The sequence below is a fragment of the Solanum lycopersicum genome, chromosome 12 (assembly GCF_036512215.1).
Source record: "Solanum lycopersicum chromosome 12, SLM_r2.1".
Classification (NCBI taxonomy): domain Eukaryota; kingdom Viridiplantae; phylum Streptophyta; class Magnoliopsida; order Solanales; family Solanaceae; genus Solanum; species Solanum lycopersicum.
Genome location: NC_090811.1, coordinates 3,438,950 through 3,452,127, shown reverse-complemented (window position 1 = coordinate 3,452,127; position 13,178 = coordinate 3,438,950). Strand labels below are relative to the sequence as shown.

Sequence of the window (13,178 nt, the reverse complement as noted above, 5' to 3'; positions counted from 1 at the left end):
AGACCTTTTTCCCTTTTTAAAATATTATGTGTCTTATCATTAATTATAATTTTTTTTAATTATATATTAAAAAATAAATCTAGATACATGTATTTTTGCTTTCATATACTAGGAGAGAGGCGAGCACGATAGGAAAGGAGATATGTATACCTAAAAGGCTAAAATATGCATATCACACTAGATAAATATATCACAGATATATGCAAATACATTTAGATATAATGTATGGCAAAATTACATCTAATTTGATCTCTTTTATTTCGGGATACAAGTATTTAGACGTATCTAAAATATCTGAATACACCAAAAATTGATGATAAGATTTGTAAAATTACAAATCGGAGTGTATCTGAATAGTTAGCTCTCAAACTAACAAAATTCATGTATATTTTACCATGTGTTTGCCATAGAGTATGGAAGAAATACTTAATTTTTTTTATAAAAAAAATGTCCAAAAAAATGGACTAATTCGAGTAATTAGTGATTCTTGGGCCTACCTAACACAAATATCGCTGAAATAGAGGATTGATTGATCGAATAGTTCAGTAAGAATAAGACATTTTGAGTCAAACTTTCTGATCCGTTAGCAAGTAATTTTTTCCTTGAAGCAAAGTAGCTTTCAGCTTCTAATGAATTCTAAGGTTCCTTACTTCGGTTTGTAAAGCGGAAGATGAGGGAGAAGGGGCACAACCCCACGACTTTTTAAAAATTATTTAAAATATCCATAAGTTTATATTATCATTTTATAATGTAATTGTTCTGTGAAAATTGAAAAGGCACGACACAAAATATAAACAATTTAAATTTAAAAAAAAAAGTGAAAGAAAACAAGAAAGATAGCATTAATATAAATTATACAAGAGAGATAGCATTAATTGTATATGAAAAATTACTATTACTACTTATAATTGAAAGTACTGTCAGAGAGCAACCTCAAATAAAAATTATATAAAATATGTATATAACAATATAAAGTTTATACAACAAATTAAAATAAAATTTAATATAAAACTATGAATAATAAATGTTTTAATATAAAATATAATACTTTTTAAATTTGTAAAAATTCCCAAAATACTAAGAATTTGTCCCAAATTCTATTTTTTTTCCTTCTAGTTCTTAAATGGGCCGGGCCTAAATTTCTTTTACTTTTTTCTTAGTAAAAAATCTAAAAGCCTTTGTATTTTCGACATTAAATTCTATGCTTTCGAGGTCAGTACACATACTTTCTTTTGATGTACACTTTACCCCCAACAAAATGATTAATATCAAATTCACACCCCAAAACCCTAAACACTTTTAATTTTTCAAAACCCTAATTCCCCTTTTCTTTTTTTTTCAAAATATTTCTTCAATTTCCTTTAGGACAGTCAAACCCTACCCTGCCCTAAAAACCCCACACCCCCTTTCTACTTCTCTTTCCAGAAAGTTTTGATTTTGGGATTTTGGGTTTTCTTGAACTCTCTGTTTCTTTGCATTTTTTTGGGTTGTTTTGTTTTTTTTGGGAGTAAAAATGGAGGTGTGTAGTTTGAGGTCTGATGTAGCTGTTTTTGGAAGAATGGTGGTGGGGTCTGTTCTTGAAGCTGTAGTTGCTGAAATCCTTTTGGCTGCTCAGAGATCTGCTGCTTCTTTGCTCATTGTGGTATAACACACTTGTCTTTTAACTTACATTTGTATTATTTTCTTGAAAAAGTTGTGATTTTTAGTTGTGGGGTTTGGATTTCTTGCTCTGTTTTCTGCTTATGTAGTTGTTTGAACAGTTTTTGTGTCAATTTTCATCGATTCTTGCTTGTAGAGTAGTTAAAGTTGGGAAATTTACTGTGCTGCATTAGGTTTAGTGTTATTGGAAACAGCCTCTTCTCTGCCTTCTGAGGTAGGGTTAAGGTTTTGCGTACACACTATCCTCTCTAGGCCCGACTTGTGGGATTACACGGGGTATGTTGTTGTATGTTAGTGTTTGTTCCCCAAGCTGCTAACTTTAGGTATTATATGTTAATAAGGTGTGTACTTGTTGAGGGAATTACAGAGAAGATTATTTATATTGTTTTGCTCTCTTGCTCATTGTGGTATTTCATATTTTTCCAACTTACACTCTTAGTATTTTCTTGAAAAAGTTGTGATTTTTATGGTGGGTTTTGGACTTTGTGCTATGTTTTCAGCCTTCGTAGTTGTTTGAACAGTTCTGTTCTAGAATTTCGTTGCTTGGGGCAGTTGAACCTAGGAAATTTTCTGTGTTGCATTAGGTTTCTTGTTTTGAGTTTTACCTGTAAGTAATTGTTCTCCAAGCTTCTAACTTTAGGTATTGTATGTTTATTACTTGTGTTTTTAATGATGGATTATGGATTTGTTGATATGTTTGAACAAGCTATTCTGTAAAATTTCATTTTTTTCTTGCTAATGGGGTAGCTAAAGGTCGGAAATTTTCTGTGCTGCATTAGGTTTACTTTTTTAAAAGTTAGTAATTGTTCTCCAAGCTACTGACTTTTGGTATTGTTATGTTTACAAGTTATGTTCTTTTGAAGTGATTGTGGAGTAAAGAGCTCTGTTACTTCCTTTTCTTCTTTTGCTTCTTTGCTCATTGCGGTATAACAAAACCATCCAACTTCTGCTCTTTATTTTCTTGAAAGATGTGATAGTTAATGGTGGCTTTTGGATATATTGCTCTGTTTTCTGCTTCTGTAGTTGTTTGAACTGTCTTGTGTAAAATTTCCTCGCTTATGGGTAGTTAAAGCTCCAAAATTTAGTTAAAGCTCCAAAATTTTCTGTGGATGTGGAATAAATGTCCACTTCCTATGCTGTTCAGACTCTAAAAATGTCAATGGGTGCAAGTCCAATTCTCCAAAAGTAGTGTATTTTGGATAATCTGACGCTGGTGTAGCATCAAAAGTGAAAAGTCCTATTTTGGATATATGAAATATATGGGCATAATAACAACAACTAAAGAGGGAGGGAGACAAATGGTCGTGAGAGAAACGATAGTAACATATAATGGTATTTGATAAGTGTGTTTCCTTGAAAAAAGTGCGTAAAAGTTTCTTGTTTCCGCAGATATTACCTATTTTTGTGTCCTTTGGGGAAAAACTCAGTTGTCCATAAATTGCAGGACACTTAAAATTCAATGATCTAATTCTCGTTTTGCTTCCTTACAAGCATAATGAAATTGTTAGAGTATTACTTGATGCAAAAGCTGGTTGTGCTTATTTAGTTTAGTTGCCCAACTTTCCGCTGTGCCTTTGATCGAACTTTACAATTACGACCTAGAAGCTTCTTGTTCCTCAAGTTCTCTCGTAATAGTTCCCTTATCAAAGTTTGTTATGCTTCAGGCAGGAATTATGCTCAAGGATGCTGATTCATTGCCAGATCTGATAGGAACTGATAAAAGGTACTATTTGTCATCTTAGCTATAGTGCTATACTCACAGCACTCGGAACTGGAAAATTTCATGTGGCAAACACCAAATTTTGATGTCATTTTCAGGTTTCCATTTGAGGAGCTTCATAAAATGGACAAAGCTGGGCCTGAGAACAAAGATGGTAGCGACACAGAGGATGATGATGAAGATGACGATGGAGAAGCTGATGATCAGGATGACGATGATGCTGATGACGAAGACTTTTCAGGCGAAGGAGGAGAGGATGATGATGATGATGAAGCAGATCCCGAAGACAATCCAGCATCTAATGGCAATGAAGGCAGCGATGATGAAGACGACGACGACGACGATGATGATGAGGACGGGGATGATGAGGAGGAGGAGGAAGACGATGACGAAGAGGAGGAGGAGGATCAACCACCTGCCAAGAAGAAAAAATAAACCATTTCCTAGTATGTTTATTCTGTTTTTCTTCCATGCTTGTTGGAGTATGTAGTAGTTGTAGGAAGAAGGGGAATTTTAGCTCTTCTGTTGGAATTAATCATCCTTTTGCAGACAAAATGAACTTCTTGTCACCCTATTTGACTGTTAGTTATGATATATATTCCATTTAACCCTATAAATACTCTTCTAATATTCATGCCTCTTTACCTCCACTAGGTAAGGATAAGGTCTACGTACACTACCTTTCTCGAATTCTACTAGTGGGATTTCACTAGATATGTTGTACTCTTTTCGAATCCTACTAGTAGGATTTCACTGGATATTTCTTACTCTTTTCAAATCCTACCTATGGCCTGTGGAATTTCACTGGATATGTTGTACTATTCTCGAATCTTATTTGTGGGGTTTCACTGGGTTTGTTGTACTCTGTAACATTCGTCGTTCTTTCATAGTTTGACCATCTTCAATGGAGTTTGATGCTTGATAGTCTGCTTGACAAAAGCTTTTGGGAAGCCAAAAATGCTTGTTTTTCTATATATAAGTGCTTTTTTAGTAGTAAAATAAAAGTTATTTTTCATAAGTTGGCATAACATAAACTCCATTTTAATAACACAAACAAAAGTTTATTCCATCAATAGAACACCTAACAAAGAACTCCATTTTAGCATCATAACAAAGTTTAAAAAAAAAAAACAAACAAGAACACCCCCCCCCCCCCCCCCACAACCCCAACCCATTTATTCAACCAAATACTCTCATTTTCATCTTCAAATTGCAGCCAATGGAGATGGTGAAGGAGCAGAAATGCTACAATAAAACACCAATAAATCACCAAAACTTGGATCAAATGGGAAAAGTTTTTGCCAACATTTGCTATTAATCCCATGAATTACTTCACAACATGGAGAATCAAGCATTCCAATACCAAGAAATACTTTATAAATTCCATTTACACATTTATTTAAACTTTTAAGTGATGACCAACATTCAATAATTTCATCATCATTAGGACTTGGTGCCAAAATTGGATCAACACTAGCCATAGCTACTAGTGAGTTTGTCGTGCTTAATATAATGAAAAATGCAAAAAACTTCAAAATCTTTGTTGCCATGACTTTTCTCAATTTGATCTGATTTTTAGATATTGTTTTTTTGGATTTTGATGGATTTTTTTGTGGAAATATAAAGGTATTTATAGAGTGATTTTGGTGTAATAAAGAATACTTATTTTTTTTAATTATGAAATGCATTTTATGGCCTATTTATGCAAGAAATAAAAGTTAGTTAATGGCAAGAGTTTCATGACATTTAATTTCAAAAGTATTTATCTTACAACGACTTATTATAACAACGTGTTCTCTTGGATGAAATTTCGATGAATTAAATTTTTAAGAACGATAAAAGTGACCTTTAAATATCATTTTTCCCTCGAATAATGATTCTAAATTAGAAATATGAAAAGTTTAAATCGTTCTCTATAGGTTGAATATTTGTTAATTTGGATAATATCATAGACATATTTTTAATTCTTTTCATTTTTTGAAGATATAATATCGAATTAAGTGAATGGTCAAAGACTAAAATTAATTAGAAATAACATTAAAATTCATTCATTAACTAATTTAAAATAATCACCTACAGTTACCAAAAAAAAAAAAAAAAGGTAACCCCTTCCTAAAAAAGCAATAAATAGAAATAACAACTTTTTTTTAATATATATATATATATATATATATATATATATATATATATATATATATATATATATCACTAAATGCTAACATTGAACAAAACTAAAATTAAACTGATAAAACATTAATGTCACTATTTCTTATCAATTTTGCTCATAAACTATACATATAGATAGCAAAAAAATTAATCACTCACAATCCAAAGCATAAAAAAAACATCGAGTAAATTTTTTTCGATGACGAGCCCTAAAACCTTATATTCAACTATGTTAATTTCTTTATTATCCATATCAATTGTGAATGCTCAATTTTTTGATGGATTATTACCTAATTTTGGTGGATTGTTGCCTAATTTTGGAAGATTAGGTCCTGATTCAATTACAACATGTTTAACATCAGTTAATGATGTTCCTAATTGTGTTGATGAAATAATTACATCTTTTTTAAGTGTTCAACCCCATTTAATTGGTCCTCAATGTTGTGAAGCTGCATTAGATATTAGTGATGAATGTTGGCCAAATATTTTCCCATTTAATCCATTTTTTCCACAAGCTATTAGGAGTTTTTGTTCAAAATGAGGCTCAAATAATACCCCTCCATTAATCATGTAAGAGAATTCTTTTACGTCGTCTCGAATAATAGGAGAAAATAAGACATAACAGGTTAAAATACGTTGATTGTGTAAATGTTTATTATACTAGTGTGGATGAGTTAGATCCACGCGGAGTTAACCAAACATATGTGAACATACTACTGATAACGTAAAAATTCTTTTTCACGCATTGTATATGAACGTTAAACTCATAATTTTGTTTATGTATTATCAAATTAAAGCCGAACATGACAAGTTAAAAAAATATGCAATGAAATAAAAGCTTACAAAATTTTCAACTTCTCTAAAAGTATAAATATACTATATACTATCTATATAGGATACATTTTACTCTTTAAGAAAAGAATGTTGGATTTTTCTAAACTCTTCATAAACATTTCGCTATCATCACTAGTTCTCCACAAACCTACATATCCTAATCTATCGATGAACACGAAAAATTGCTCGAAATAAAGTAGGCAAAAGGAGTAAAAACATCACCAGATGGAAATTCGATGCAGTTGAGTTGGTTTTGTCTTAAAACATCTTGAAGAGCAGACCACCGTGGGTGGCGAAGAAAGGAGCGAAAACGAGTGACTCCACAGCCATCAGCTTGATAAGAATGTTCAATGATGGTCCAGATGTATCCTTGAGGGGGTCACCAACAGTGTCACCAATGACAGCAGCCTTGTGTGGATCGGATCCCTTGGGACCAAGAGTTTTCGCGTGTTCTGAAGTTCCAGCCTAATATCCCGAAAATGACACAAATAAACAAGCTATAAACGACGTTTCTCGAGATTCTTATAGGAACTGAATGTGAATGTATAAGGTCTAACTAATTGTATACCTCGATGTACTTCTTGGCGTTGTCCCAAGCACCACCGGTGTTTGATGCAGAAATGGCAATCTACAAATCAAAATCATATGGGATTAGAGAGAAAGAGAGACTGTTTGAAGGTTTTTATACATGTCATCAGAATAATTACCTGTACACCGGAGACCAGAGATCCTGCAAGTACACCGGACAGGGTTTCCACTCCGAATAATATTCCTACAATCAATGGAGTAAGCATGACAAGGGCACCAGGTGGGATCATTTCTTTGATTGATGCATCGGTGGAGATCTTGACGCAGTTGGCATAATCAGGCTTTGCGGTTCCTTCCATGAGTCCAGGGATGGTGTTGAATTGCCTGCGCACTTCCTCAACCATCTTAAGGGCAGCACTTCCCACACTCTTCATTGTCATGGCAGAGAACCAGTAAGGAAGCATTGCACCGACGAGCAAGCCAATGAATACTTTAGGTGTCAAGACATCTACAGTAGAAATTCCTGCACGACTCACAAATGCACCAAAGAGGGCTAGAGATACAAGAGCAGCAGATCCAATCGCGAATCCCTGTTACCATTACAGGAAGCTCGTTAATGAAGAGGCAATGGAGATTGGAATGGCCCTTCTATTCTAACTAGACCTAACAACATTCAGTGAAGTACAAGAGTATCTGACTTACCTTTCCAATAGCAGCAGTGGTGTTTCCTGCAGCATCTAGGGCATCGGTTCTTTCTCTTATTCTGTGGCTCATTCCAGCCATCTCGGCAATGCCTCCTGCGTTGTCACTGATGGGACCATAGGCGTCAATTGCCAAACCAGTAGCTATCGTGCTCAGCATTCCGAGAGCAGCAACTGCAATGCCGTACATTGCAGCAAAACTGAAGCTAACAAAAATGCTGATTGCTATGGCAAAAATTGGAATGATAACTGATTTGTAGCCCAAGGCAAGGCCAAAAATAATATTTGTAGCAGCACCAGTGCGGCAAGAATCAGCAACGTCTTGCACGGGGCTGGAAACAAATGAAACAAAACTTACATTTCTGATAGGCAAGAATGAAATAAGCACCAAAACAGAACAGCTAGAGACCCAAGTCTACCTGTAAGCATTGCTGGTATAGTACTCGGTAACAAATCCAATGATAAGTCCAGCCCACAGACCAACTCCAACGCATAAGAACAACTGCCTGCAAGTTCAAATTTGCATGCCAATTAGCCTTTGATAAATGTTAGTGTGAGACTGAAAGGAAGGACAGGCAGGAGAAATGAATCTTCATCCATTAATTTGTCTCAAATTTTAATGGAGTTGCTTTACCTAAATATTGACTTCAGGCATACAACTTTCAAAGACGATCCAAGAAATATGATGAAGCAACATTCACGTAATGCAAATATTTCAATTTATAGAAGCACGGGTCAGACTTTAGACTTACCAGCTCTGAACTTCTTTCTGTATTCCAAAATTGAATATTGTGAAGGTAGAGGGAAGAGCAGTCCAAGAAACAAGAGCAATTCCAATTGTCATGAGAACAGTTGAGATTACAAGTTGCTTCTTCAATGCTGGCTCAATTTCTTTTACAGCCTTGACTTCAAAGAAATCAGTTGCAAATAAGGTCGTAAGCAAACACACAAGGATACCCACAGAACTGATAAGAAGAGGATATAGCATGGCTGTGAACTCATGGTTGACCCCGAAAGAAGAGATAGAAGCAACAACTAGGGCAGCACACGATGACTCTGCATAAGATCCAAATAGATCTGACCCCATTCCAGCAATATCTCCAACATTGTCACCGACATTGTCAGCAATAACCTAAGCACATATTTAGCATTAAAACTAACCAGGAAAAAAACATAAACACACCTTGCCATTTAAATGACACAATAAGCTTACCGCTGGATTTCTAGGATCATCTTCAGGGATATTCCTCTCCACCTTGCCCACAAGATCAGCTCCAACATCTGCAGCTTTAGTGTATATACCTCCACCAACTCTACCAAAAAGGGCCATTGATGACCCACCAAGCCCATAACCAGTTATAGCCTCAAATAGCCCTTCCCAGTCATCACCATAGTATAACTTGAATACGTTGATTGCGATGTACAAAACAAGAAGACCATTTGCAGCAAGAAGGAAGCCCATCACAGCACCAGAACGGAATGCAACAATGAAAGCCTTACCAACACCCTTTCTAGCCTCCAATGTAGTCCGTGCATTTGCATATGTTGCAATTTTCATTCCAAGAAATCCGGAAATCACGGAGGTAATAGCACCAAGCAAGAAGGATATGGTGCTAAAGACAGCAGTTGCAAGAGCAGGCTTGCACATTTTGGAACTGTCATACGTACATTCCTGGCTCTTTGTGCTGAAACCCTCAACAGAACCGAGGAATAGAAAGATCAGTAATGCAAAAGCAACCATGAAAACACCAACATACTGGTATTCCGTAAACAGGAACGAGGTTGCACCTGTGGCATAGATTAATTCCGTAGTTAGAAAGTTATCATCAGGAAATATTAATGTGTTAAAATAATCATTATTTAACTAGTAAGCAACACACAAAGCAGGAAAAGCTTAGATCTTTAACAGTCAAATGCTAAAAACGCCAAGTAAATCAGAAGAAAGTATACCGACAAACCATGTAAAGTACAGAGAGAGTATACCAGAGCATCAAAGCTGCTGCCTTTACCCACACATACGTATACATATAAACAACAGAACAAGTTTATTCAATTTACTAGTACAAGTACTTGAAATTTTCAATAACATGAAAATGAAGTAGGCAACTAAAGAATTTAGAAACACCTATAATTAAGACTAAAGGCCTAAGTATAAAAAAAAAAACGTATCAACCCCACACAACAGCAAACATTCAACTCCAGGAAAAGACCCTCCAAGATCTAATTGCAAACCATACAAATAAACAAGTGTATAGCCTTTTAACAGGGTACACATTCACCTACTGCTTTCAACTTGAAGCCTTGAACTCTATATACACAGAGACAATTAAGTGGATAGAGAACCATGAAGTGTCACGTCCAAATCCTAGCAGCACCAATAAACTCTGGGTGATTTCTTTCACTCGGCCCACCAGGGGTGGATCTTGTGGGTCAGTCTTTTAAATATACATATATTAAGACATCCACTAAGAAACCCAGTTATTATTTAAATATTAACTTGACAACATCATAGAACACATAAAATTCAAATACTGATCCACCAATCTGTGCTGGTATAGTAAAGGTACCTAAGCTGGACCAAGCACCACCGTCATACAAAGAAAATACACAGAGACATATATTCGAACATACACAATATACAATATACTTATGCACATATACACACACACCCTGTGTGTCCTAGTAATCAATAAAGTGGATTAAGAATTGGGCGTCTCAGGTTGAGCCAAAAATCCACTATATGATTTCTCATTTGTTCTAGCCTTGGTAAAGAGAGTTACATGTATATGTGAATTAGCCCAAGGTGCGCAAAAGGCAGCTCAAATACTGGTATCACGTGAATCTGCATACATGCAGAAAAGCTGACTCGAACATTGCGATTACAAAAAATTTATATACATGTGTATACTTATCAGTAGTAAATTATGCAAATGTAACAACTTGTTAAGCAATTTCAATGCAGCTAAAAAAAAAATTCAAAAATAATAACTAATTTCACGTACCTTCAGCAATGGCATTTTGAATTTCAGCACACTTACGAACAACGCTATGGTCATTAATCCCTTCTTCTTCTTCAATAAGCGATTCAGCATATCCATTCTTACCATCAGCGCCGGCACCGGGAGATGACGATTTACCATCAGTCGATACCGTAACTTTCGAAACAATCACCCATTGTACCAACGCAAATCCGATTCCGATAACTGCACACACCGGAATCAGAATCTCCGTTCCGAGATCTGGCAGAATTGTTGTTCCCATCACCGACAAATCTAGAGAGAGAGAAAGTGTGATTTAGAGAGAGAAAATAGTGAAAAAAGTGAGAGAGATGGAAGAAAAAAAAACGTGAATGGGAAAAATAAATAAATAAGAGAAGAAGATGAAGAGATAGCAGATTTGTTCGGTGGCTCTGTGGCTCAATCTTATTTTGGCCGGTAATTTTAACTAATTAAACTTTTTTATTTTATTTTTAAAAAAAATAAATAAAAATAACACGTTTACATATTATATTTTTTTAGTATAACTTAATCGAACTAAAATTATAACTAAAAAATTTTATTAACAAAGCAAGGGTTAGGTTTATAAGAGGATTCGAATGAACACTTTTGCTCCCTTTTAAATTTGTTCTCTGAATTTGTATGTCATCCTTCAGTAATTATTGTCATTTTCTTTTCTTTGTTTCTTAGTATTACTATTAAATTTAATTATTTATCACGTTATAATTGTGGAATAGAACATTATAACTGATATATTGTATAAAATATAAAAATTTCAATAATTTGTTCACGTAAATATGGCTTTTAAGAAATATTTTAGTAGTTAGGATGCAACATCATTAAACAGGATTTTATGGTAGTTCTCCTTTTGCCAAGCAAAATTATTTATATATTTATAGTATTTTTCTTTTTAAATGTCTTTAAAAAAAATAGAAAAAAATTGGTAATTTTTTCATTATTTATGTATCAAGAATTCAAGATAATATCTCTTTCCTCATCAAATATTCATTTCTTTCTATGTTTTGTGAATGCACTTTTATGTATTATGTTTTTTTTAAAAAAAATTAATATAACTGAACTAAGGATTCATTGTTTGCATTTAATAGGAATCTAAATTTTAATAAATCAAATTTGCCTCATTTAGTGTGTTTGGTTTTGAGGACTGAATCTTAATTATTCAGATTCAGTTCATTATGTTTGTTTGTTTTATTTCCTTATAAATCTCTTAATGAGTTTGAATACATCTGAATGAATCAGATCCCCTTAACTCTATTCAGACTCAAAAAAAAAGATTCTTACTTAATTCAACGACATCACAACAATAAAAGTTTTTTTCTTATTTAATTAGTGATAATTACATGTTTGCCGATTTATAATTTCCTTTATTCTTACTACTTAATATACCTCCCTTACTTTCATAATTGAAAATTGTACAAAATTACCTTCCATCCACCTATTTGCTCCAAAATACCCTTCTCATCCACATATTGACTCAAAAATACCATTGTCATCCACCTTTATTGACCACTTATTTAACGATTTTAAATTTAAACTATTTAAATATTTTTTTTAAAAAATATGTGACACTCAATTATTTGTTATAATTTAACTTATAATTTATAAATCAATTCACTATCCAGTCATTACTAATTAAACCCACCAAATTAATAAACCCGTCATATTACTAATGGAACAACTAAAAAGCTACTGTCAATGAGTGTATTAAAAATTTGAGGCGAAAAATTATGTAGAAAAGTAAATTATCATACATTCAAGTGTCCAAATAAAAATTACCGATAAACTTAAAAGTCTAAATATGTTCATCTTAATTATTCTTTCGTCTCAATTATGTGATGTTACTTCATAGACAACTTTTTTTTAAAATAATTTACTAAAGGTTTTAAAATAAATCATAAATATTTATTAAATTATATTTAAAAAATTCATGAATTAATTCGGGATGTACTACTTCTTTACCTTTAATCATAAATTTCGAATTCAAGCTTAAAGAGAATCTTATAAAAAGTGTCTTCCTTAATAAGTGGCTCAATCTAAATTTAATTGGGGCTTCGATATGACTCAAATAATTTGGATGTTATTTTCAGCAATCTGTAATTTTTTCGTGTTTTAGTGTGTTTATGGCGATTTTGATATAATTGATTTATTAATTGGGTGCGATTTAGTTAGTAATGAGTGGGTAGTGGATTGATTTATACGTTATATTAATAAATTAAATTATAACCAATAGTTGAGCGCCAATTATTTTTAAAAATATTTTACCAGTTTAATTTTAAATAGTTAAATAAGTGGTCAATTTTGAATCAAAAGTGTATTGTGAAACCAATAGGTGGATGAGAAGGGCATTTTGGAGCCAATAAGTTCATGAAGGTTAATTTTTCTACCGTTTTCAATACTTTGAAGGTATTTTAGGCCCTTTTCCAAATTAATTAATACATTTGATTGATAAGCACTTCATGATATAATATTTAGCACAATTTTAGAAAATAAGAAAGTATTAATTAGTTGATCCATAACAATAACAAATGTCCATAATGAAATAAAAAAATTTCATAA

General features: G+C 33.3%; 2 protein-coding genes across 2 annotated transcripts; one reads left to right on the top strand and one right to left on the bottom strand.

Moving 5' to 3' along the window:
• The first annotated feature begins 1,227 nt into the window (after nucleotides 1-1,227).
• Nucleotides 1,228-3,996, top strand: LOC101263976 (uncharacterized). The gene is made up of 3 exons (XM_004251690.5): nucleotides 1,228-1,642; nucleotides 3,324-3,382; nucleotides 3,478-3,996. Exons 1-3 carry the CDS (start codon nucleotides 1,514-1,516, stop codon nucleotides 3,812-3,814), a joined length of 525 nt encoding a protein of 174 aa, XP_004251738.1. The 5' UTR covers nucleotides 1,228-1,513; the 3' UTR covers nucleotides 3,815-3,996.
• A 2,360-nt stretch (nucleotides 3,997-6,356) lies between these two features.
• LOC101263674 (pyrophosphate-energized vacuolar membrane proton pump-like) lies at nucleotides 6,357-11,021 on the bottom strand. The gene is made up of 8 exons (XM_004251689.5): nucleotides 10,611-11,021; nucleotides 8,822-9,396; nucleotides 8,361-8,740; nucleotides 8,028-8,114; nucleotides 7,610-7,940; nucleotides 7,087-7,497; nucleotides 6,948-7,007; nucleotides 6,357-6,844 (listed from the first exon to the last, which is right to left on the bottom strand). Exons 1-8 carry the CDS (start codon nucleotides 10,867-10,869, stop codon nucleotides 6,638-6,640), a joined length of 2,310 nt encoding a protein of 769 aa, XP_004251737.1. The 5' UTR covers nucleotides 10,870-11,021; the 3' UTR covers nucleotides 6,357-6,637.
• Between the last annotated feature and the right edge of the window lie 2,157 nt (nucleotides 11,022-13,178).

Bases quoted from the DNA above. Each gene is read 5' to 3' on its own strand.
- LOC101263976 (XM_004251690.5), top strand. From the start codon at position 1,514: ATGGAGGTGTGTAGTTTGAGGTCTGATGTAGCTGTTTTTGGAAGAATG. The intron at 1,643-3,323 runs GTATAACACACT...GTTATGCTTCAG, and splicing joins CTGCTTCTTTGCTCATTGTG to GCAGGAATTATGCTCAAGGA. The intron at 3,383-3,477 runs GTACTATTTGTC...TGTCATTTTCAG, and splicing joins CTGATAGGAACTGATAAAAG to GTTTCCATTTGAGGAGCTTC.
- LOC101263674 (XM_004251689.5), bottom strand. From the start codon at position 10,869: ATGGGAACAACAATTCTGCCAGATCTCGGAACGGAGATTCTGATTCCG. The intron at 8,115-8,360 runs GTAAGTCTAAAG...TTGAACTTGCAG, and splicing joins CAGAAAGAAGTTCAGAGCTG to GCAGTTGTTCTTATGCGTTG. The intron at 7,008-7,086 runs GTAATTATTCTG...TTTGATTTGTAG, and splicing joins CTCTGGTCTCCGGTGTACAG to ATTGCCATTTCTGCATCAAA.